Source organism: Antedon bifida, chromosome 2 (assembly GCF_963402885.1).
Source record: "Antedon bifida chromosome 2, ecAntBifi1.1, whole genome shotgun sequence".
Lineage (NCBI taxonomy): Eukaryota > Metazoa > Echinodermata > Crinoidea > Comatulida > Antedonidae > Antedon > Antedon bifida.
Genome location: NC_136227.1, coordinates 18,418,522 through 18,442,676, shown reverse-complemented (window position 1 = coordinate 18,442,676; position 24,155 = coordinate 18,418,522). Strand labels below are relative to the sequence as shown.

At 33.9% G+C, this 24,155-nt stretch overlaps 1 protein-coding gene and 1 pseudogene across 1 annotated transcript; one reads left to right on the top strand and one right to left on the bottom strand.

Moving 5' to 3' along the window:
- Nucleotides 1-3,975: 3,975 nt before the first annotated feature.
- LOC144834444 (uncharacterized) lies at nt 3,976-9,444 on the bottom strand (annotated as a pseudogene).
- A 10,618-nt stretch (nt 9,445-20,062) lies between these two features.
- On the top strand, nt 20,063-21,855 carry LOC144835876 (limbic system-associated membrane protein-like). Its single transcript, XM_078690994.1, has one exon. The coding sequence runs from the start codon at nt 20,282-20,284 to the stop codon at nt 21,653-21,655; it is 1,374 nt and encodes a 457-aa protein (XP_078547120.1). The 5' UTR covers nt 20,063-20,281; the 3' UTR covers nt 21,656-21,855.
- The last annotated feature ends 2,300 nt before the right edge of the window (nt 21,856-24,155 follow it).

The following is a 24,155-nucleotide window of genomic DNA, read 5'->3' as shown; positions in this document are numbered from 1 at the left end:
GTTTTAAGTTGTAATTCCCAGTGGTTTTCTTTGTCTTTGCGAGTTTTGTCTCTCCACTTGACATCGTGGTCTATTGCAGCAATAACTCTGAAATTTGCAATCGAGTGACCAGCTGAATTAAAATGTTCAGCTACAGGTTGATTAAGCTTTGATGTTTTCATAGCTGATCTGTGTTGTGTCATTCTCATACGGAGAGTGTTTTTTGTTTCCCCGACGTACTGTTTGCCACAAATATTACAGTATATAATGACGTTTTTGGTTAGACAATTAATTGATTGTCTTATCCGAAAAATGCGGCCAGTTTGGTTACTCTTAAATTTTTCAGTAGAATCAACCAAGATTTACCGAAAAGGTGACTGCCCAAATTTTGGCTATCATGATAGTTAATTTCACTCTTAAATTTGGATCTGACTAATATATCACGAAGGTTAGGAGGTCTACGAAATGCAATAATGGGTGGTTCCGGAAAAACAGTCCTGAGACGTTCTGTGGACTGTAGAATGGGCATATGTTCCTCAATAATAGCCTGAATGGAGGCAACCTAGGGTGATAGGTTGTGACCAATGGCACTCTGGTCGAATTTGGCTGACGTGGTTTGTACGTCAGTGTTTGACATCGAGGAATATATTTTGCTTTCTTTATAGCAGTTTCGATGTATTCCTTCTTGTAATTTCTATTTCGGAGATGTCCGGTTAGTTCTTCGGTACGATTCTGAAAATCTAAATGTGAAGAACAGATACGCCTGATACGTAATGATTGAATGTACGGTATGTTTTTAGTACAGTGTCGGGGATGACAACTGCTAGGAAGCAGGTACATATTTTTATCAGTGGGTTTACAGTATAGGTCAGTTTTGAGTGTACCATTTTCTATGGTCACTATAGTGTCCAAAAAATAAACGTTACTAGTGGATTTGGTAGCTGTAAATTTGATAGTTGGGTGGGCTGAATTAATATTGAAAAGAAAAGATTCTAAATTATCTTCACCATGGGCCCAGATCATGAAGATGTCGTCAATGTATCTAAACCAAACAAGTGGTTTATTAGGTTGGAGTGACAATTGGCCTCAAATTGTCCCATAAATAAATTTGCAAAAGATGGCGCCATTTTTGTGCCCATCGCTGTGCAATGAATTTGAAGGTAATGGTCATTTCCAAAAATAAAATTGTTGTTGGTTAAAATCAACATTTATTTATGTATACATATTCATCATTGTCACGTCAACATTACCATACATTTTTTGATTGATTGATTGATTTATTTTTTTCCTTTGTGGGTATCCAATTCAATTTGTCAAACTCGTGGATGGCTTGAAAATTGTCTAAAAACATTGTCGCACAAACAGTAAAAAAGAATAAAATGACATAAAACAGAGAACAAGATGTTATATAAAAATGTTAAAAGAGGAAACAAAAAGTACAAATTGAGTTAAAAATACAGCTAAGATACTTATTAATTAAAATGCCTCATAGCAGATGGGAGAAAGGATCTACGTAGGCGTTCAGTGTTTCAGCGAGGATATGTAATGCGCCCAGACCGGCTTAACGCAATGTACTGGTTAAGGGAGGGGCTAACATCTGACATAATAACTTTAAGTTTATAAGTGCGTTGTTAACAACTTCATCTGATTTCTTAATATCGTTTCCTATTATCTTTTTGGCATATTTACTTATTCTTTGTACTTTTTTCATGCATTGCTGGTTTAAATTGTTGAACCAAACTATTGCATTCAAGGTTAAAACAGATAAAATAACAGATTCATAAAATAAAGTCAAGATCCTATTGCACACATGAAATTTCTTCAATCTTCTCAAAAAGTACAGTCGTTTATAACAATTTGTGGTAACTAACTTAATGTTTTCCTTCACATTAAGTTTAAATGAAGCAATAACTATTAAGCGGTTAACTAAATATTTGTAAATTTTTTGTTGATTAATATGAGTGTAGGCCTACATAAGGAAATAGCAATATCTGGCAGTTTTAACTTGCGTAAAAACAAGCTAAATTTTCTCTACCTCCCTACATGAAACAAACATATGATTATAATCATCTTCCTTGTTATTAAAATTTAAAATTAGTTTGTATCTATCCATATTCCAATTTTTTCCATGAAGGAAATTCTTTCTCGGATTTCATTCGGGGCATACGGACATTTTAGTCACATTATGTATGTAAACATTGAACAATTGGATCGAGGGTCAAAAGTTGTATTTACGGTCATTTTTTCGTAAAATGTTTTATTAGAGGAAATATAAATATATACTTTCTGAATAAATCAGTGAAAAAATCAACTCTCTCTGACTAGTAGTTTTTAGTCGCGTGCAACGCGACTCTACAGCTCACTATGTCGGTCAGTTGGTTGGTCGGTAAATACTAACTTGTATATGACCTTATCTTGATATCAGTTTAATCTAGCTAAGTCAATTTTTCACAGTATATTTTTTATGGCCAGAAATCGATGTGGTTATGTTTTCACGGTGCGCAATAAAACATTACGCGGTCTACGCACGATTTAACGAAATCACGTTTCTAATCATATCTTCACAAGCATGAATCACAATTAAATAAAATTTGGTACTATGTAATAAATTTCAGGGCATAAATCATCATATGGCAATACAAAATACGCTTAAAATTTTCCAAATTTATTTTCGATGAAATAAGAGTACGTCTCAGGCAATTTTAAGCGTTTAAAAAATTGCGCAGATTTTTGCACGCGTACTGCGCGTTAAATGTTATAACGCACTCTTTTTGCCCGATTTCTGTTTTCTTGACTTACTTTTCAACTCGAAATTAGGTTATACGAGCACGTCAAAAGTGTAAATTTAAAAAATATAAATGTTTTTAAACGTTTTCAGCAATTTCGGTCAGTTGGTCGATCGGTTGGTCGGTAAACACTAACTTAAGCACGCGACTGCAGCCATCTATATGGCCTTGTTGAGATAAATATCCTGATATTCAGCAAACTTTTGTTCAAAAGTGACTTTTTGATTCTCAAGCTATTTGTAGATAGCAAGTCTTTTTATATATATATATTATATGTAGATAGTCTACTCTAGGCCTTAGAACTTTAACATAATTTTTCATAGGAAATTTACTTGCCGCAGATGTCATTGTCAAGAATATATACATATGTTTATATCTCTACCAAGCTACCTTCTTTGTTTTCTACTCTTATTCAGACTCCACCCTGCCTCCTTTTGTTATATTTCTTTTATTCCTGTCCACCCAGGCAGCACTTATCCAAATTCCCTCACTTGCACTGATGAAGGGCTAGTGTTGCCCGAAAGCTCTGCTAACTTTTCTGGCTGTTTACTTTATCGTTTTGATTTAGCTTTTCGCTTTTTTTTTGTATCTTCATTGAGATCCAGCCACTGATACCCACAGCATTGTCATTTTTTGAGTAATTTGCCTTTGGATTTATATATATATATAAACTCATCAGGCAATGAACATTAATTCTAAACCGCCCGGTGATATACTGAAATTTAATTAATTAATTTGAAACGATAAAGATGAGGAAATCTGTGAGAATGAGAAAAAGTCGCTCCAACCGAGACTCGAACTCGGACCGCCTGCTTGATATGCAGATGTCCTAACCATTAGACCACTGAGGCTTTCATGGTATTGTTCAAACTTGATTGGATAGCAACTCTTTAACATTCTCGGCGTGGTACGGCGGAACAGCACTAGTCCTCAGTTGTACGCACGCGCAACAGAGATCAAATTGATACGCCCTAATCTTTCTGTATTTTTATTCACGAGGCGGGATCTCAGAAGAGATACTTTTATATATATAAACACATTAGACAAAGAACATTAATTCTAAACCGCCCGGTGATATACTGAAATTTAAATAATTAATTTGAAACGATAAAGATGAGGAAATCTGTGAGAATGAGAAAAAGTCGCTCCAACCGAGACTCGAACTCGGACCGCCTGCTTGATATGCAGATGTCCTAACTGTTACGACCACTTTTGGCCTAGGCCGAAATACCTAAAAAGCAACAACGAGGTTTGGAACAAACAATAGCCGACACTCACACACAGAGTATTATGCAATGAGCACGAGCTCCATTTATTTCCTTTTACGGTGCACAAAATACATAACCACACAACTATAAATACGTATGATACCAAGTGGTTGGTTTGCCTAGCCATCCGTACACATCACAACTTCCCCATTCGTATCGTCCTGCCTCGATTCCAGTCTCAATCACAGTTCTAACTGCAAGCGTCCCCGACCGGTCCTGTCTCGTGAGTGAATCTCTTCTTTGTATCACACACCCAGCACAGCTTTCCAAAATACCGCGCACCACCACGCTCCATTCTGATTCGCCCACTTGACCACCGACGACTTGATTCATTTGCATGTGACATGTGACACCGGACTCTCGTCACACGTAACACTCTCCCCCTTGAAGTTAGTTTTTCGACAGGAAAACTTCTGGTGCCTCCTCACCAACCACTGGTATTTACAAAAACATCTCTAATTTATTACAAAATTTCAATCATATGTTTTCATTTTATTCATCTATTTTTTTTTTCAACATTTTAATTTTTATTGCATTTATTACTTTTTCTTCCGTATCACTATTTTAACTTGTATTATTTACTATTTTCTTTTTTTTTTCACACAAGTATATACATTTTTTTTTTTTTTTTTAACTTTTATAATTCTTAGTTTTACACATCTATATTCATTTGCATTACATTCATAATATCTATATTCATTTGCATTACATTCATAATATCTATATTCATTTGCATTACATTCATAATATCTATATTCATTTGCATTACATTCATAATATCTATATTCATTTGCATTACATTCATAATATCTATATTCATTTGCATTACATTCATAATATCTATATTCAGTTGCATTACATTCATAATATCTATATGGTTCACACCCCACGAGACAGAGCGTCGGCAATCACATTTTCCTTTCCTTTAACATGCCTAATCTCAACATTGTATTCTTGTAAAGTTAGTTCCCACCTCAGCAACCGCTGATTTTTATTTCGCATTTTATAAATAAAGGTAAGCGGGTTGTGGTCAGTGAACACAAGTATTGGGTCTACGGTAGTGCTTAGATATACATCAAAATGCGTTAACGACTCCAATAGTGCAAGACATTCTTTCTCAATAGTCGAATAATTCATTTGATGTTTGCTTAATTTTCTAGAAAAATAACATACGGGACATTCTATCACATCAACGTTCTTCTGCATGAGAACGCTACCAATCCCCACATCACAGGCGTCTACATACAAACGGAATTGTTTCTTAAAATCCGGTGCTATAAGGATTGGTTCACACATTAACATAGACTTAATTTTTCTAATTTTTCTAAAGGCACTTTCACATATATCCGACCACTTAAATTTTACATTCTTCTTAAGCAATTCTGTAAGAGGACCTGCTACGCTAGAAAAATTGGGACAAAACCTCCGATAGTACCCCACCATCCCTAAAAACCTCATCAACGATTTTTTGTTTGTGGGTGCTGGGTACCGATAAATACTTTCAACTTTAGCCCTGATGGGTCTAACCCTTCCCTGCCCCACAACATGACCGAGATAAGTAACCGTAGCATGACAGAATTCACTCTTACTTAAGTTTACAGTTAGGTTTGCTTGTGACAAAGCTTTAAACATTTTATTGAGCTGTTGCATGTGTTGCTCCCAAGTTTGACTGTATACTATCAAGTCATCAACATACGCCTCGCAGCCTTCTACGTTAGCTACAAGTCGATTTACCATTCGCTGAAATGTCGCGGGCGCATTGTTAAGGCCAAACGGCATCACCCTGTATTGATAAAGTCCGAACGGGGTACAGAACGCAGACATTTCTTGGGCGCGCGGCGTTAGTGGCACTTGCCAGTAGCCTTTTAAAAGGTCAAATTTACTAACAAATTTTGCGTTCCCCACCTTATCTATTAAATCTTCAATTCTCGGAATTGGATACGAGTCTGTTTTTGAACAAAGATTAACTGCTCGCATATCCGCCACGAGTCTATATGAACCATCAGACTTAGGAACAAGCATGCATGGCGAACTCCAGTCGCTTTTACTAAGCTCAATTATACTATTTTTTAACATATAGGCCTATTCAATTTCCTTATGGAGATACTCCATTTTAATTGGATTCACCCTGTAAGGATGTTGCTTAATAGGTTGTGTATCCCCAACAATGGTATCATGGAATGCAGCATTTGTTACACTAGGGGTGTCAGAAAAGATACCGTTCCATTTATGTGTACTTAATTGACTCTGTTGTTCTATTGATAAATGAGTTAACTTTTGTTGTAAATTGTTCATTACATCAGAGTTGCTTAGTTTTACATCATATTCCTTACCCTTCTCTTTTAAATCATTGTGAGAGCCACCGTCATTGTTACAAGCTACAGCCGCAAAATTTGGTTTTACATAGCTAGAAACATGTTCGGCATATTTTTTAAGCATATTAATGTGACATAATTGTCTACTCTTCCGTCTCCCTGGTGTCTTTATGACATAATTTAGATCGTTTATTTTTTATTCGATTTCATATGGACCGTGAAATCGCGCTTGCATTGGGTTCCCCTGAATGGGAAACAACGCCAAAACCTTGTCCCCAGGTTTAAAAACCCTGCTTTTTGCATTTTTATTATACCAAGTTTTCATCTTAGTTTGTGCTTTTACTAAATTTGCTTTAGCAATGACGGTCGCCCTGTTAAGTTTATGCCTAAAGTCACATACATAATCCAATAAATTTACATTATTTAGTTCTCCCTGGAGCCACTTATCTTTCAGCAATTTTAATGGTCCCCGCACGGAGTGACCGAAGACCAACTGAAATGGGCTGAAACCTAATGTTTCTTGTACAGATTCTCTGGCTGCAAAAAGAACTAAATGTACCCCTTCGTCCCATTCCCTTTGAAACTCTACACAATATGCCCTTAACATGTTTTTTAACGTTTGGTGAAATCTTTCTATAGCACCTTGAGACTCTGGGTGATACGCACTAGATGTTGATTGCTCTAGGCCTATGCCCAATTGTAACATAATTTGTTGGAATAACCCTGATTTAAAATTAGTGCCCTGGTCAGATTAAAGCTTTGGCTACCGTTGCTGCCTTAATATTTCTAAGTGGGACTGCTTCGGGAAAACGCGTAGAGCAGCACATAATAGTAAGGAGATATTGATTTCCGGACTTTGTTTTTGGCAATGGACCAACGCAATCTATCATAACTTTGTTGAATGGTTCCCCAAAAGCGGGTATTGGCTTAAGCTGTGCTACCGGAATGTTCTTATTTGGCTTTCCCACAACCTGGCATATGTGACACAAACGGCAATAGCGTGATACTTCCTTTTTAAGAGATGTTTTTCTAACACCCAAGTGCCCTGACATAGAGTTGTCATGGGCTATGCCTATTACATCGTCGTGATAGACTTTCGGGACTACAATTTGATGTACCACAGCCCATACATCATGTACCTGTGCATGACGTGGCCTCCATTTTCTCATAACAACGTTATTTTCTTTATAGAAGCAGACCGGTAGTTTTGCCGCCTCCTCCTTAGGTAACACCCTAGATCCCAATTTCTGTATAAATGAATCATTTTCTTGTTCCTTGATCAACATTTCTGTACTTAAAGGCTCCCTTTTTCTACTTTTGGGTTCACCCGACCCTGCTACATTTAAGGAAGTATCGCACTTTGTCTTTTTGATATCTTCACCTGGGTTATAAAATTCCAGATTTGACATGAATGTCCCCTCTAAATCTAATCCATCGTTATCGGACATTTTATCTTCAATTTTCTGTGTCATTGCACGTGTTACAGCGCAGGCGGGGTATTCCCAATCAGTATCGGGCGTGTCAGTTTCACATAGCATATTAGACTCTTGTAGTGTGCGAGTTAAATTCTCGTTAATCATTAATTCAGGTAACACCTTACCGCCAGCCAAATCATTACCCAATAGCATCTCAATTCCCTCTACTGGAAGCTCCGGTACGACACCTATTATCGCTTCCCCTTTAACTAATTCAGAATCAATTACTATTTTGTGTAACGGGACATTAATAACATTCATCCCAACACCTCAAATTAACGCGTTCATACCCGTATAACTACTTTTACCGAAAGAAAGAGCTCCCTCCAACATCATAGATTGGGCACAGCATGTATCTCGCATGACCTTAATGCGTTTAGAGCAATCATCACCTTTTAGCGATACCCGTGCCTCTGACATAAATGGTGCAAAATTTTCATTAGTTTTATTACATTCAATTTGCTTATTTACTTTTGAAATGTTGTTGGTGTCCCCTTTTAATGTAGCACATCCTACTGGAAGAGAAGATTTGTTATTATAGTTATTTGAGTTACGTTTGAGAAAATAACATTGAGACATAACATGTCCTGGTTTTTTGCAATGGTAACATGTTAATACCTTAGGCTTATCCCACGTGGTTTATCCTCATGATTGGGATTATTTATGTTTATCGCACTTAATTTATGAGTCAATGCATAGTCATCGGCATATACTGCTGCGTCTTTTTATGTATCAATTTTACGTTCATCAAGGTGAATTTTAATATCAACATGAATGCACCTTTTAAATTCTTCTATTAACATCATTTGCTTTAAATTATCATAATTCAATTCTACATCTTTAGAACTAACCCATCTATCAAACATTTGCTCTTTAACTCTGGCAAACTCCACATGCGTTTGTTCACACTGTATCCTCGCATCTCTAAATCTTTGTCGATAAGCTTCTGGCACAAGTTCATAAGCACTGAGCACTGCTTTCTTCACTATTTCATAATCACTACACTCATGAAGGGGTAGAGCCGAATAAATTTCACGTGCTTTCCCTATGAAAACACTCTGCAACAGAAGGGTCCACTTTTCTTTTGGCCACTTCATACTATACGCAATTTTTTCAGTGTGAAAATGTGTTGAAAATATTTATCAACTTCGGTTTCCTGAAATTTTGGAACAAGCCTAATGTGTTTAGACGCATCGAAAGCATCAGGCGCACTAGCAACATTTACTTTTACTTCTCTCTCTCTCTCAATAGTGTCTCTTTCAATTTGGTACTGCAATTTCCCAAGCTCTAATTCTACATCTGCTTTTTGCTTTGCCCTCTCCATTTCCATTTCCATCATCATTCTCTCTTTATCAATTTCCATCTTAGCCATTTGTAACTCTAATTCTTTTAATTTTACAGCTTCACTCTCTACTTCCTCAACCACAATCACTTCTTTTAAACATGATTCTTCTCTTACAAGGGTTTCAATTAATTTATTTTTAACAACTTGTTTTCTCGTAGACTGTTTTAAATGCAGATCAAAATACCTTCCCAACGCCAAAAAATCTGGCTTTTTTAACGTATTAAATTTTTCCCAGGAAACACACTCTGCAAGGTATTTTTCAGCCTCAAACTCCATTATAAACAAATGGTTAAGAAAATTACAATAGTGTAGTAGTGATTGTTTGTTCCAAACCCCGAGTGAGTCTGATAACTCCGTTCCCGGATGAGCCCCCAATTTCTGTTACGACCACTTTTGGCCTAGGCCGAAATACCTAAAAAGCAACAACGAGGTTTGGAACAAACAATAGCCGACACTCACACACAGAGTATTATGCAATGAGCACGAGCTCCATTTATTTCCTTTTACGGTGCACAAAATACATAACCACACAACTATAAATACGTATGATACCAAGTGGTTGGTTTGCGTACACATCACAACTTCCCAATTCGTATCTTCCTGCCTCGCTTCCAGTCTCAAGCACAGTTCTAACTGCAAGCGTCCCCGACCGGTCCTGTCTCGTGAGTGAATCTCTTCTTTGTATCACAAACCCAGCACAGCTTTCCAAAATACCGCGCACCACCACGCTCCATTCTGATTCGCCCACTTGACCACCGACGACTTGATTCATTTGCATGTGACATGTGACACCGGACTCTCGTCACACGTAACATAACCATTAGACCACTGGGGCTTTCATGGTATTGTTCAAACTCGATTGGATAGCGACTCTTTAACATTCTCGGCGTGTTACGGCGGAACGTACAACTGAGGACTAGTGCGGTTTTTTCTCATTCTCACAGATTTCCTCATCTTTATCGTTTCAAATTAATTAATTAAATTTCAGTATATCACCGGGCGGTTTAGAATTAATGTTCTTTGCCTAATGTGTTTATATATATAAAAGTATCTCTTCTTAGATCCCGCCTCGTGAATAAAAATACTGAAAGATGAGGGTGTATCAATTTGATCTCTGTTGCGCGTGCGTACAACTGAGGACTAGTGCTGTTCCGCCGTACCACGCCGAGAATGTTAAAGAGTCGCTATCCAATCGAGTTTGAACAATACCATGAAAGCCACAGTGGTCTAATGGTTCGGACATCTGCATATCAAGCAGGCGGTCCGAGTTCGAGTCTCGGTTGGAGCGACTTTTTCTCATTCTCACAGATTTCCTCATCTTTATCGTTTCAAATTAATTAATTAAATTTCAGTATATCACCGGGCGGTTTAGAAATAATGTTCTTTGCCTAATGTGTTTGTATATATATATATATATATATATATTTACAAAAAATGACAATGCTGTGGGTATCAGTGGCTGGATCTCAATGGAGATACAAAAAAAAGCGAAAAGCTACATCAAAACCATAAAGTAAAACAGCCAGAAAAGTTAGCAGAGCTATATATATATATATTTGCTTTAACACCTAAAATATTATATATTAAAATATCACTTTAAAACTAAATTGGGTAAAATTAGTATAATAATAGCAAAAAGAAAGAGAGAACAATGAACCACTTTAAAGATCAATATTCTTCTTTTACAAGATACAGCACTTTTTCAACTTAGAACCCTAAATTTGCAATTAACACGTTGTAATTAGTACACCTACCACACTTCATAGTACGACTTAACTTGAACAAGACCACCATTATTGGCGCTGCCTTATTATAAATAATAAAATTAATTAAAAAAAAATATGTCATAAAAGTTACAAAATTCATAATACAAGAAACACAAATTCGTAATTGTATGGCCACAAAAGAAGATCATAATATAATGTATAAAGATTGGAATAGTCTCACTGTCTGATTACTGCGACAACTAGATTGCAACTACATTGTAACTGACATCGTTAGTAGAAGCCTAGTTGTATTTCTGTCCATAATATCGATATGGAACTTTTACTTGTCTCTATGTTTTTTAGGATTATATTATTGAATGTAGGCCTTACGTGCTTGGCTTCAGAAAAGGATTTTCTTGAGGAACCTGAGGATGTTAAAGTATTGTTTGCTACAGAACATAGATTCAAGTGTACAGTTTCTACTAATAGTACTATACTAAGACATTCATTTTCCTGGTATAAAGACGGAATACCAATAGCAGACCAAGATAAAGGAAGATATTTTATTGTTACAAGCAACATTGTAAATAATGATGTTTCAATTCTTAAAATTAAAAATGTTAAAATTGAAGATGAAGGATATTATTATTGTTCTGTTGTACAACTAAAAACAATGAAAACATTTAATTCTCGACGTGCGAGGTTGACTGTTAAATCGTTACCTAGGCCCATGTTTCCCGTATGCTTGCCTGCCGACAGCGTTGATGTTCTTGTCGGTACATCAATAAAACTATCGTGTAAAAGTGAAAACGTTTTTCCTGAAGTAAAGTTAAAATGGTACAAAAATAGCAATGTAATAAATGATGGTGTTCATACATTTAAAGACGATGAATATGTCATGTTAGAGCTGCTAGTATCTGTGAAAAAAGAAGAAAATAATGATGTTTTTACTTGTCAGCAAACTTCTGAATTAGTACCTATAAACATTTCTACCTGCTCTGTCGGACCAATCACCGTTCGTTATAAACCTACTGTCATTATTCAACATACTGACCAGATTCTACCAGGTAGAGATTCTATACTATTTTGTCAAACCTTTGCAAATCCACCGGTTACTAATTATAGATGGATATTTAGTCCTAAATTAAACAGTTACCAATATTCTGTAGATGAAACAGGTCAGCTTTTAACTCTAACAAATCCAACATTTCAACAGAATGGAACTACTGTAACTTGCCTGGCGGAAAATAAAGTTGGTGAAAATTCGTCAACAATTCGGTTACACGTTGGAAAGTCGAATATTAATGAGAAAGCAAGTAATGTAGATTCATCTGGAATTCAAAAGTCAAGTGAAACCATAGATTTATCATTGGATGTAATCATAATCATTGCTGCTGGTGTTGTTATCATTATTGTACTTGTTGTTCTGGTTCCCGTATATCATTATTGTTTGTGTCGTAATGATAACACTACAATAGTTGATTCTTTAGGAAAAGGAGTAACTCAACCTGAAGTGTATTATGAGACAAGAGAGGGAGTTATTTTAAGACATACAGTACAAGATCGTTCTTTACCTCGAGTACCTACTACAGAAGTATATGGTCATTGGAGACACTCAACAGCTTCACAGGTTCCTAATGATCTTGAATCACATAGTTATACTTATATTGACACAGAAAATGATTGATGTCAAAGATAGCACCCGTCAGTTTAAAGTCATTGGACACAATAGTTTCTTAATTCAAAATCAAAGAACTTAAACTACTGAGTATAGGCCTAATTCTACCACACATCTATAAATGGGAAATAGTAATAATATATATCATTTACTAGAGGGTGTGTCACGTCACTTCTATCGCTCACCTAGTTATCGTATACAGTACGGTTCTGTACTTTGTTTCCATCTAGTAGTCAATTTTAAAACATGTGTATAAGTATTTACATGATGTAGAGAGATTGTTTCTTTTTTGATAACTTTTACAGTAGTGGCAGATACACAGAGAGAGGCGTAACTTTACATATAGTTTATTCAAATTTAGATTAAAAATCTTAGATAGTACAGATTTATAGCGTTCTAATTGACCAAAAGCTAATGATCTAGGGTACAATTTCAGGTCTACAGCCAAGTGCTACTAATTTAGAAACTGCTATTATGTGTTCTACACTGTTGAAGGCCTTACTGAAGTCAGTTAAAACCAAGATTTGAATAATCAATTTATAAGAATGTAAAAATGTTTAATATTCAAGTAAAAGCTGATAAAATATGCACAGTACATGCAGGTTTTATTAAAATTTAATTAACGTTTTTGTATGAAATTCAATTAGGATTCTTTTTAAATTTGGCTGAATTTAAAAGAATTGAGGGCGCTTTAAAAATACAAACTAAACAAAAAGCATCAAATACATTGTGGCGTTTCATACTTTACTAAAAGGAATCTTTGGTGTTTATGCATGCAATAACCACACTTCCGTCTTTTTATTTTGGAGATGAAATAATCTCCAAAATAATCAATATAGATAGTAGCCTACTGCGGGCTTTGAACAATAAACATTATTTTTAATAGGGAATTTACCTGACACATACTGGTAATTATCAAGAAGAAACATTTTAATTTATTTAAGTTTTTCTATATTTACTTTTATATCTAAAATATGCTATAAAATTGAATTATCGCTTTTAAAAATGTTATTAAGTAACATAGTGAGTGCCAAAAAAGAAACAATAAACAATCTAAAAACTATAAACAAATATTTTAGCAATTCAACTTTTACATTACAACGTTTAAAAAAAATATTGGTTTTGATGCCTTATGTTTTTATATCTTGTTTTGCTTTTTGTTTAATTTAAAAGAATTGAAGGCGCTTTGAATTAAAAAATAAATAAAATATATATTTATGGCCTTCCATACTAAGAAACTGTCCATAATATCGAATTTGAGAAGTTTCATACATGAAAATCAATCTTTTATTTTCAATGTGAAACGTGTCTAATCGTCGGGTGACAAAATCAAAATATCCCAACACTCAACCCACCCCGCTTCTCGACAATCAGAGAGAATGAGAATGGACGAATAACTGTTTTGTAGTTCCTATGAATATTTGTGGTCATCAACGTTTGGGCAGTTTTTGGGAGAGGTAGAGTACATTTCCGAAAATTAATAGTTTGCATTGTGTAGTTATCTCCAAAACAAGCATAATAATTATATGTAATAATCTACTTAAAACTTGAACATAATTTGTCACAGGAAATTTATCTGACGCAGATTTCATTATCAAGGAACAGTATTTGTGTCACTCTAGCGACCGGACAGGACAACAAATAAAAAACACAGATAAACCATCATTGGGTGGAAATGTCATGTATTATAATGACGAATACTTAAATGTGTATAATTGGTAAAACATAGATGACATATTTAACACAAATCACTTATAGTATAAAACTGAATTATATTACATAATATAAAATGGCTTACGCCCTATACGTTATGTCATCTAAAACAATAAATAAAATAGTGTATAACTGATATCAGTAGTAGTAGACTATTATAAAACAAAGTATAAATCAAAGTATTACACTCTACTTTCTAAACAATGCTTAGCTTATTATGTTAACAAATTTGACTTAAGCATCAAATCTATATATCTGTAAATCTACTTGAGTTCTGATTAAAATACAATAACATATAAAATTGGCTGTAGACATGAGACATGAGTCTGGGTGTCAGCGCCAAAAACCCAGCCTTGAATGGGTTCCCACATAGAGCAAGCAAACAAAAACCACTGGCCTGACCCTTATGAACCGAACGATGAAATACGAATGTATTTCTTGAAAACGGAAGATTTCCATCTTCCGAATTGTTGAATGAGGCTATCTGACATGCCTAATGACGCAGCATGTGTTGCTGCCCCAATGCGAAAACTGTGTAATGGATCGGATTCAACCCAATTGTCACGGCAACATTGCTAGTGGGTTTGGTGTGTTGTGGACTCAAGACAAGAATAATATACATATAAAACACTATAATTATTATATATATCCAGATTATCTTTTTATTACAAGGATGCACCCAATCTGAGGTATATAAATATCTCTATAATACAAATTACAGGTGAATTATCTTCATAAGTCCATTTCCAATTTTACGTCGAAATACAGTACTCTTTGTTCATGTCACTCCCATATTTCCATTCCATCTTATCCATAATTTCTTCGGTGATTTCTCTGATGTTTTCTAAGCTTAATCTTCTTAATCTTGGCACTTCTCTGTTCTCAAGTGGCACTGTAACACAGACAAATATTACCGTAGTATGCAGTTCATTTACGGTACCCTATAACATTCATTATACCAACAATCTATTTTATAAATATAACTATTCTACTAACAATGCAGCCTAATTCATTATAACTCGTACGCAAATCCCAATTTCATTGTCTTATGGTGACAATGCTCACGCTCTTCCTGTTGTCTACAAAAAGACTGTATGCGCTACACCGCAGTCTACACAAAACATCGTTATTCAAATAATTTGCTCATTACCAGGGGGGGGGGGGGGGGGTGTTCCAACTCCAATTTTGTGGTGCCGTATTATGATTAAAGCCCCTGTTTCGTTCAGAGTTAAATCGTTGTGCTGTACTACTTTCGAATCTTTGGCTTTTGATGCCAACTCTCCGAGCCGAAAAAAACCCTGAAACGCTGTAAGAAATAATGCTTCAAGCAACAGACGATGGGATAGTAATGGTTCTATAAATTGCAATGCATCGAGTAGCCTAATCAAGACTCCTTTTGTGATCGGAAGCCGAGAGTCCACTCTTGGCGCCCTAGAATGAATCCCGCGGATAATTTTGTGAACGAGGAAAAACCCGCTAGGATCCGGTAGGCCCACTAACTTGTGAACGAACAAGATTCATACATGAAAATCAACCTTTTTTTTGCGATATGAAACGTGTCTAATCGTCGGGTGACAAAATCAAAATATCCCTACACTCAACCCACCCCGCTTCTCGACAATCAGCATGAGAAATGGACGAATAACTGTTTTGTAGTTCCTAGGAATATTTGTGGTCATCAATGTTTGGGCAGTTTTTGGGAGAGGTAGAGTACATTTCCGAAAATTAATAGTTTGCATTGTGTAGTTATTTCCAAAAACAAGCATAATAATTATATGTAGATAATCTACTTAAAACTTTAACATAATTTTTCATAGGAAATATATATGACGCAGATGTCGTTATCGAGGAAAAATATGTATTGCAGTGACTTACTATATTTGTTTTTAACACCTAAAATATTATATTAAAACATCAAATTTTGGTAAAATAGTAAAAAGAAAGAATACACCACTTTAAAAATCATATCAAATACACAATATTCTCATTATTTTGCTAGATACAGCACTTTTTCAATTTAGAACCCTGAATTTGCAATTAATACATTGTAATTAGAATACCTACCGCATTTCATAGTACAACTCATCTTGACTACGACCAACCTTATTGGCGTTTACTTATTATAAATAAAATATGCCATAAAAATTACAAAATTTATAAATACAGGAAACACAAATTCTTAACTGTATGGCCACACAAGAAGACCAGATAATATATAATGATTGGTATACTTAATTTCTGACCACTGCTACTACAACACTGCAACTGACATCGTTAGTATAGTAGAAGTTTGGTAGTATTTTTGTTCACAATACCGATATGGAACTTTTACTTGTCTCTATGTTTTTTAGGATTATATTATTTAATGTAGGCTTTACATACTTGGCTTCAGCGAAGGATTTTCTTGAAGAACCCGAGGATGGCAAAGTATTGTTTGGTGCAGAACATAGATTCAAGTGTACAGTTTCTACTAATAGTACTACACTAGGACATTCATTTTCATGGGTCAAAGATGGTGTGCTCATAGAAGATCAAGATGATATATATGAAGAAAGATATTTTATTTTTACAAGCAATATTGTTAGCAATGACGTTTCTGTTCTAAATATTAAAGCCGTTAAAATAGAAGATGAAGGGTATTATTATTGTTCTGTTGTACAACTTAAAACAATGAAAACATTTGATTCTCGACGTGCGAGGTTGACTATTAAATCGTTACCTAGGCCCATGTTTCCAGTATGCATGCCTGTTGATAGTGTTAATGTTCTTATCGGGACATCGATAAAACTCTCATGTACAAGTGAAAACGTTTTCCCTGAAGTAAAGTTAAAATGGTACAAAAATAGGAATGAAATAACTGATAGTTTTCAAATATTTAAAGACGACGATTATGTCATATTGGAACTGATATTATCTGTGAAAAAAGAAGAAAATAATGATGTTTTTACTTGTCAGCAAACTTCTGAATTAGTACCTAGAAACATTTCTACCTGTTCCGTGGGACCAATAACCGTTCGTTATAAACCTACTGTCATTATTCAACATACTGACCAGATATTACCAGGTAGGGATTCTATACTATTCTGTCAAACCTTTGCAAATCCACCGGTTACTAATTATAGATGGATATTTAGTCCTAAATTAAACAGTTACCAATATTCTGTAGATGAAACAGGTCAGCTTTTAACTCTAACAAATCCAACATTTCAACAGAATGGAACTACTGTAACTTGCCTGGCGGAAAATGAAGTTGGTGAAAATTCGTCAACAATTCGGTTACACGTTGGAAAGTCGAATATTAATGAGAAAGCAAGTAATGCAGATTCATCTGGAATTCAAATGTCAAGTGAAACCATAGATTTATCATTGGATGTAATCATAATCATTGCTGCTGGTGTTGTTATCATTATTGTACTTGTTGTTCTGGTTCCCGTATATCATTATTGTTTGTGTAGTAATGATAACACTATAATAGTTGATTCTTTAGGAAAAGAAGTAACTCAACCGGAAGTATATTATGAGACAAGAGAGGGAGTTATTTTAAGACATACAGTACAAGATCGTTCATTACCTCGTGTACCTACTACAGAAGTATATGGTAATTGGAGACACTCAACAGCTTCACAGGTTCCTAACGATCTTGAATCGCATAGTTATACTTACATTGACACTGAAAATGATTAATATCAAGCTTTACTGGATACGGTAAAAAAATACATTTCGGCGTCATTTTAAAAATCTCTTTAGTATATTTATTGTTAAATGTAGGCTTCTACTAATTTCATATTGCTAATTACTTAAGTTGAATTTTATTATCTCCGTATAAGATATATTGAAGGAATCCCTTAAATATGTACTTTTAATAAATATAGTTAACGTTAACACTACAATAGTTGACACTCAACAGCTTCACAGGTTCCTAATGATCTTAAATCGCATAGTTATACTTATATCGACACAGAAAATGATTGTTGTCAAAGAAAACACTCGACAGTTTAAAGCCTTACAAATAAGGGCACTGTCAATCCAATGCTTGTAGAAAAGCGATTTATTTTTTAGTTTAACGTAGTGGTTTCCCCACAGTTGCTCATTCGTTATATCGTTATAAGTTTCAGGGTTTTTTTTAGAGATTCTGTTAAAATTGATATAAGCTTTTATCATATTTTTGTAAAACAGTGGAATATTATCTGAATTAACATCAATAATACTATAACATGACATATTAAGTAAAACATTAACATCACATATTGTTTTAATATAATACATTGGAATACTTTTCCATTTAGCACCATCATCATTAATAATTCTTTTTAACCAGCCACATATGAGTGCGCTAACATGAAGAGTAAAATCAGGCATTTTAATGACTCTCATCTCAACATCACCAATTAGAGTTTTTTTTTATCTTTTCCCTTTTATTATCCCAGATAAAATTATATATTGGATTTGTAACTTGTGTATATATATATTTTGGAACATCAGTGATATTTGCAGCATGTTAATTTAGATAGTCACGTCACTTCTATCGCTCTCCTATATATAGTTTATACTTTTTCATATAGTAGTCACTTTGAAAACATTTGTATAATTCATTACTATTTGTAAATCATGGACTGAAAAGTATTTACATGATATAGAGAGATTGTTTTCTTTGTGATAACTTACACAGTAGTGGCAGATACACAGAGAGAGGACTAACTTTACATATAGTTTATTCAAATTTAGATTAACAATCTTAGATAGTACAGATTTATAGCGTACTTGTTGGGTTCTAATTGACCAAAAGCTAATGCTGCAGTGTACATTTTCAGGTCTACAGGCAAGTGTTACTAATTTAGAAACTGCTATTATGTGTTCTACACTGTTGAAGGCCTTACTGAAGTCAGTTAAAACCAACTGTCTAAGAGATTTGAATAATCATATTTATAAGACTGTAAAAATGTTTAAGATTCAAGTAAAAGCTGATAAAATATTCACAGTACATGCAGTGTTTATTTCTTCGAAACTATTACATTTAATTAACGTTTTTGTATGAAATTCGATTTGGATTATTTTTTACTTTTTACTAAATTTGAAAGAATTAAGGGCGCTTTAAAAATACAAGCTAAACAAAAAGCATCAAATACATTGTGGCATGTCTTAAAAATTAAAGGACTCTTTTGTGTTTTTGTATGCAATAACCTCATTGTTTTATTTTGGAGATAAAAGGGTTTTTATTATGTCTTCAAAATAAGCAATATATATATATATATAGTAAAAGTAAAACAGACAAATTTCTTGTTTCTGCCTCAAAATAAAATATTTATTATACGAGTACTTTCGACCATAGGTCATCATCAGGTACTGATAGAATATTGGTAAAAAACGAATACATATAGAAAAAGGGTACACTAGAAAACAAAGGAGTCTATTATGGGCTATATGGGCGTAACAATGAACAAGCAAATAACAAAGTGATATAGTAGCTTACTGCGGGCTTAGAACAATAAATATCATTTTTTATTAAGGAATTTACCTGACACAGACTGGTAATTATCAAGGAGAAACATTTTAAATTTATTTAGGTTTCTTTTTATATTTGCCTTTTTGATATTTAAAATATGCTATACAATTAAATTATTGCTTTTAAAAATGTTATTAAGTACCATAGTGTCAAACAAGAAACCACAAACAATACAAAAATCATAAAAAAAAATATTTTAGCAATATTTTCATTATTTTAATGCAACAGCACTCAACTTAGAACCCTATACCGAGAATTACAACTTCGTAATTGGTATACCTACTGTACCATTACGGCTCAATTCGAACCAAACATGCTTTATTAACGCTGACTTAATTTAAATAATACAAATATGTAACAAGAAAAGTTACACATGTAGAGTACAGAAAACATAAATTAGTAATTGTTTGGCCAGAAAAGAAAATCAGATACTGTTTAATGAATAGTAGCCGCATACTCTCATTGTGTGACAACCACAAACGCAACAGCCAATTACTATAGAAGTGCACTAGTATGTTTTACATCAACGAAATGGAACTGTTCATTTTCAGTATGTTGTGTAGGATTGCATTATTGAATGTAGGCCTTCGTACGTGCTTGGCATCAACCGATTTTCTAGAGGAACCTGAGGATGTTAAAGTATTGTTTGGTACAAAACATAAATTCAAGTGTACAGTTCCTACTAATAGTACTACACTAGGACATTCATTTTCCTGGCATAAAGACGGAATACTAATATCAGATCAAGGAGAAGGAAATTATTTTATTGTTACAAGCAATATCGTTAGTATTGATGTTTCTATTCTAAATATTAAATCTGTTAAGATAGAAGATGAAGGATATTATCATTGTTCTGTAGTACAGTTAAAAACAATAAAAACATTTAATTCTCGACGTGCAAGGTTAACAGTTAAATCGTTACCTAGGCCCAAGTTTCCAGTATGCTTGCCTGCCGATAGCGTTGATGTTCTTGTCGGTACATCAATAAAACTCTCATGTAAAAGTGAAAACGTTTTCCCTGAAGTAAAGTTAAAATGGTACAAAAATAGGAATGAACTAACTGATAGTTTTCAAATATTTAAAGACGATGAATATGTCATATTAGAACTGATATTATCTGTGAAAAAAGAAGAAAATAATGATGTTTTTACTTGTCAGCAAACTTCTGAATTAGTACCTGGAAACATTTCTACATGTTCCGTGGGACCAATCACCGTTCGTTATAAACCTACTGTCATTATTCAACATACTGACCAGATTCTACCGGGTAGGGATTCTATACTATTCTGCCAAACCTTTGCAAATCCACCGGTTACTAATTATAGATGGAGATTTAGTCCTACATTAAACAGAGATCAGTATTTTGTAGATGAAACAGGTCAGCTTTTAACTCTAACAAATCCAACATTTCAACAGAATGGAACTATTATAACTTGCCTGGCGGAAAATGAAGTTGGTGAAAATTCGTCAACAATTCGGTTACACGTTGGAAAGTCGAATATTAATGAGAAAGCAAGTAATGTAGATTTATCTGGAATTCAAAAGTCAAGTGAAACCATAGATTTATCACTGGATGTAATCATAATCATTGCTGCTGGTATCGTTATCATTATTGTACTTGTTGTTCTGGTTCCCGTATATCATTATTGTTTGTGTCGTCATGATAACACTATAATAGTTGATTCTTTAGGAAAAGAAGTAACTCAACCTGAAGTATATTATGAGACAAGAGAGGGAGTTATTTTAAGACATACAGTACAAGATCGTTCATTACCTCGTGTACCTACTACAGAAGTATATGGTCATTGGAGACATTCAACAGCTTCACAGGTTCCTAATGATCTTGAATCACATAGTTATACTTATATCGACACAGAAAATGATTGATAGCAACTTTCAATTTGAAGAACGTAATAATGGGAATATGATTAACGTATATGCCTATCATTATGAGAAACAATATAATTGTATTTATTCTAATTTATTCACACTAAAGAACTTCATCCTTAACATTGTACATACGTTTGAGATTTGTTGAACTACGTCATCTTTCCATCTATTATAAGTTATTCAGAAATAAGTACAGCTATGAATTATTTGTTGTTGATTATGAAGCATTCATTCACTCATTTCTTTTATTTCGGTTAGAGACCTACATAATCAAAACCAAACTTTAATACAGTACCTTGATTTCTTAAAAAATAAGTATTTCCTATATATTCTAAATTAAGGTATATTTCTAAGTCATATAATAATTATATTTATGTCTTATTTTAGGGACATAAACACCATTGTATTTTAGATGGTTATACGTTTATTGGTAGTCCGTTATCTTTATAAATCAAGTAGTTCCCACTAGGGACAACCCAAGACGTAAGCACAATGTAAGTGAATTAACCAATCATAAGTTGTTGTGCGACTTTTTTAATTTATCTTTAGAAAAAGGCATTTTACCAAAACAGTGGAAAACTGCTAATGTTGCATGGAAAACCTAAAGGTGATTTTAAGAGTTACAGACCTGTGTCTTTAACACCAATTGTTTTTAAAATTATGGAGAAACTTGTGTGTACCCGAATCAATAATTTCTTAGAGGCTAATAGTATATTATCAGATAATCAGTTTGGTTTTAGACATGCTTATAGTACTGAATTGTTACTCACTAAGGCGTTTCATTCATGGGCTCAAAGTTTAGATGCAAAAAATTGTAAGCAAGTGGATGTAATTTTCTTAGATTTTTCATCTGCTTTTGATAAAGTACCCCATAAGCGTCTGATTAAGAAACTTAACAATATTGGCTTAAACAAAGGTTTAAATAAATGGATTCAGGATTTTCTTTTAAATAGAAAACAAAGAGTTATCTATAGAGGTGAAATATCGCATTGGAAGAATGTAATATCAGGGGTACCCCAGGGGTCGGTTCTTGGCCCTCTTTTGTTTTTATTGTATGTGAGTGATCTTGAATATGGTATAGAATCTTCAGTTTTTCAATTTGCAGATGACAATACCATTTCAAGACCTATTCATAAATTAGAAGACTGTATAAAGTTACAGAGTGATTTAAATAAGATTTATGAATGGTCAGTTTTAAATAAACTACCATTAAATGCATCAAAATGTGCAGCAATGAGTTTATCCAGGTGTAAAGATCCCATCATATTTGCTTACGATATCAATTCCGATTCAACGGAAAGAGTCCATGAATTTAAACTACTTGGTGTATATATCAACAGTAAATTAACATGCCACTCTCATGTAGATTATGTTTGTAGTAAGGCAAGCAAACTTCTTGGTTTTGTTTAAAGATGTAGTAAAGCAATGTCTTGGATGGCAATGCTAAATCTTTACAAAGCACTAATACTACCTGTTGTGACTTACTGTTGTTGTATGTGGGCACCTACTGAATTATCTCATATGTATAGACTTGAAAGGGTTCAGAGAAAGGCCACTAGAATAATTATGTACAGAAAAGAAGGAAATTGGGACACTTCATATTTATATAGGTTAAAGACCCTAAATATTTTAAGTATTGAAGATATATTTAAAGTGTATAGACTCACATTAGGTTTTAAAATAATGCATGGCCTCTGTCCCTCATCCTTTAATGAGTTTGTGAGATCAAGTGAGAGGTGTGAAGGGCGGTTAATACATTGGAAGGCAAAGACCAATACATTTTTAAATTCATCGTTTGTTATTTTCCCTAGATTATGGGAGCAACTTCCCAATGAAATTAAACAATGTGCTACAATTTCAGACTTTAAATCTCAACTCACCAAACATTTGATCTCAAAATATTAAGTTGTAATTGTTTATATTGTTTATTCAATGCAGCTTATTTTTAATTGGTGTATCTTATTATAACTTTGTTTTGTTTTGTTTTATTTTGACTTAATTTGTGCTACTTAGTTTTGTTATTTTTGTATTTTATAAGTAATGATGGAGTAAGAGCAGTTTTCTGTTTGGGCTCATGCCTATTACTTGCTCCTGGCAAGATGAATTGTACTTTATAAACTTTTGCCGAATAAATATTATTATTATTATATAAATATTATTATTATAAGCGATTGATTTTTCGAACTGTTCTTTGTTTGGTCAACACACTTGCGTTGCGTCTACGCCATTGCGCTGAGTCTCTAGTGTGGAAACCATGCCTTAGATTTTGAAATACGTCTGGATTTAAGAGCAACATGTATAGTCAAGAATGATTAATTCAGAGTTGTTATCTAAACTTCTTCTTATCTAAAGGCATTTGACTTATTATTTTTTTACCAGAAAGATCTTTATTACGTTCACAGCCTATTAAAAATATTTTTTTACCTATATTTATGTAATTATGTATGTATAGTTATTAATTTTTTTTTTTAAAACAATTACAGTTTCAATATCAGCT

Bases quoted from the DNA above. Each gene is read 5' to 3' on its own strand.
- LOC144835876 (XM_078690994.1), top strand. From the start codon at position 20,282: ATGTTTTACATCAACGAAATGGAACTGTTCATTTTCAGTATGTTGTGT.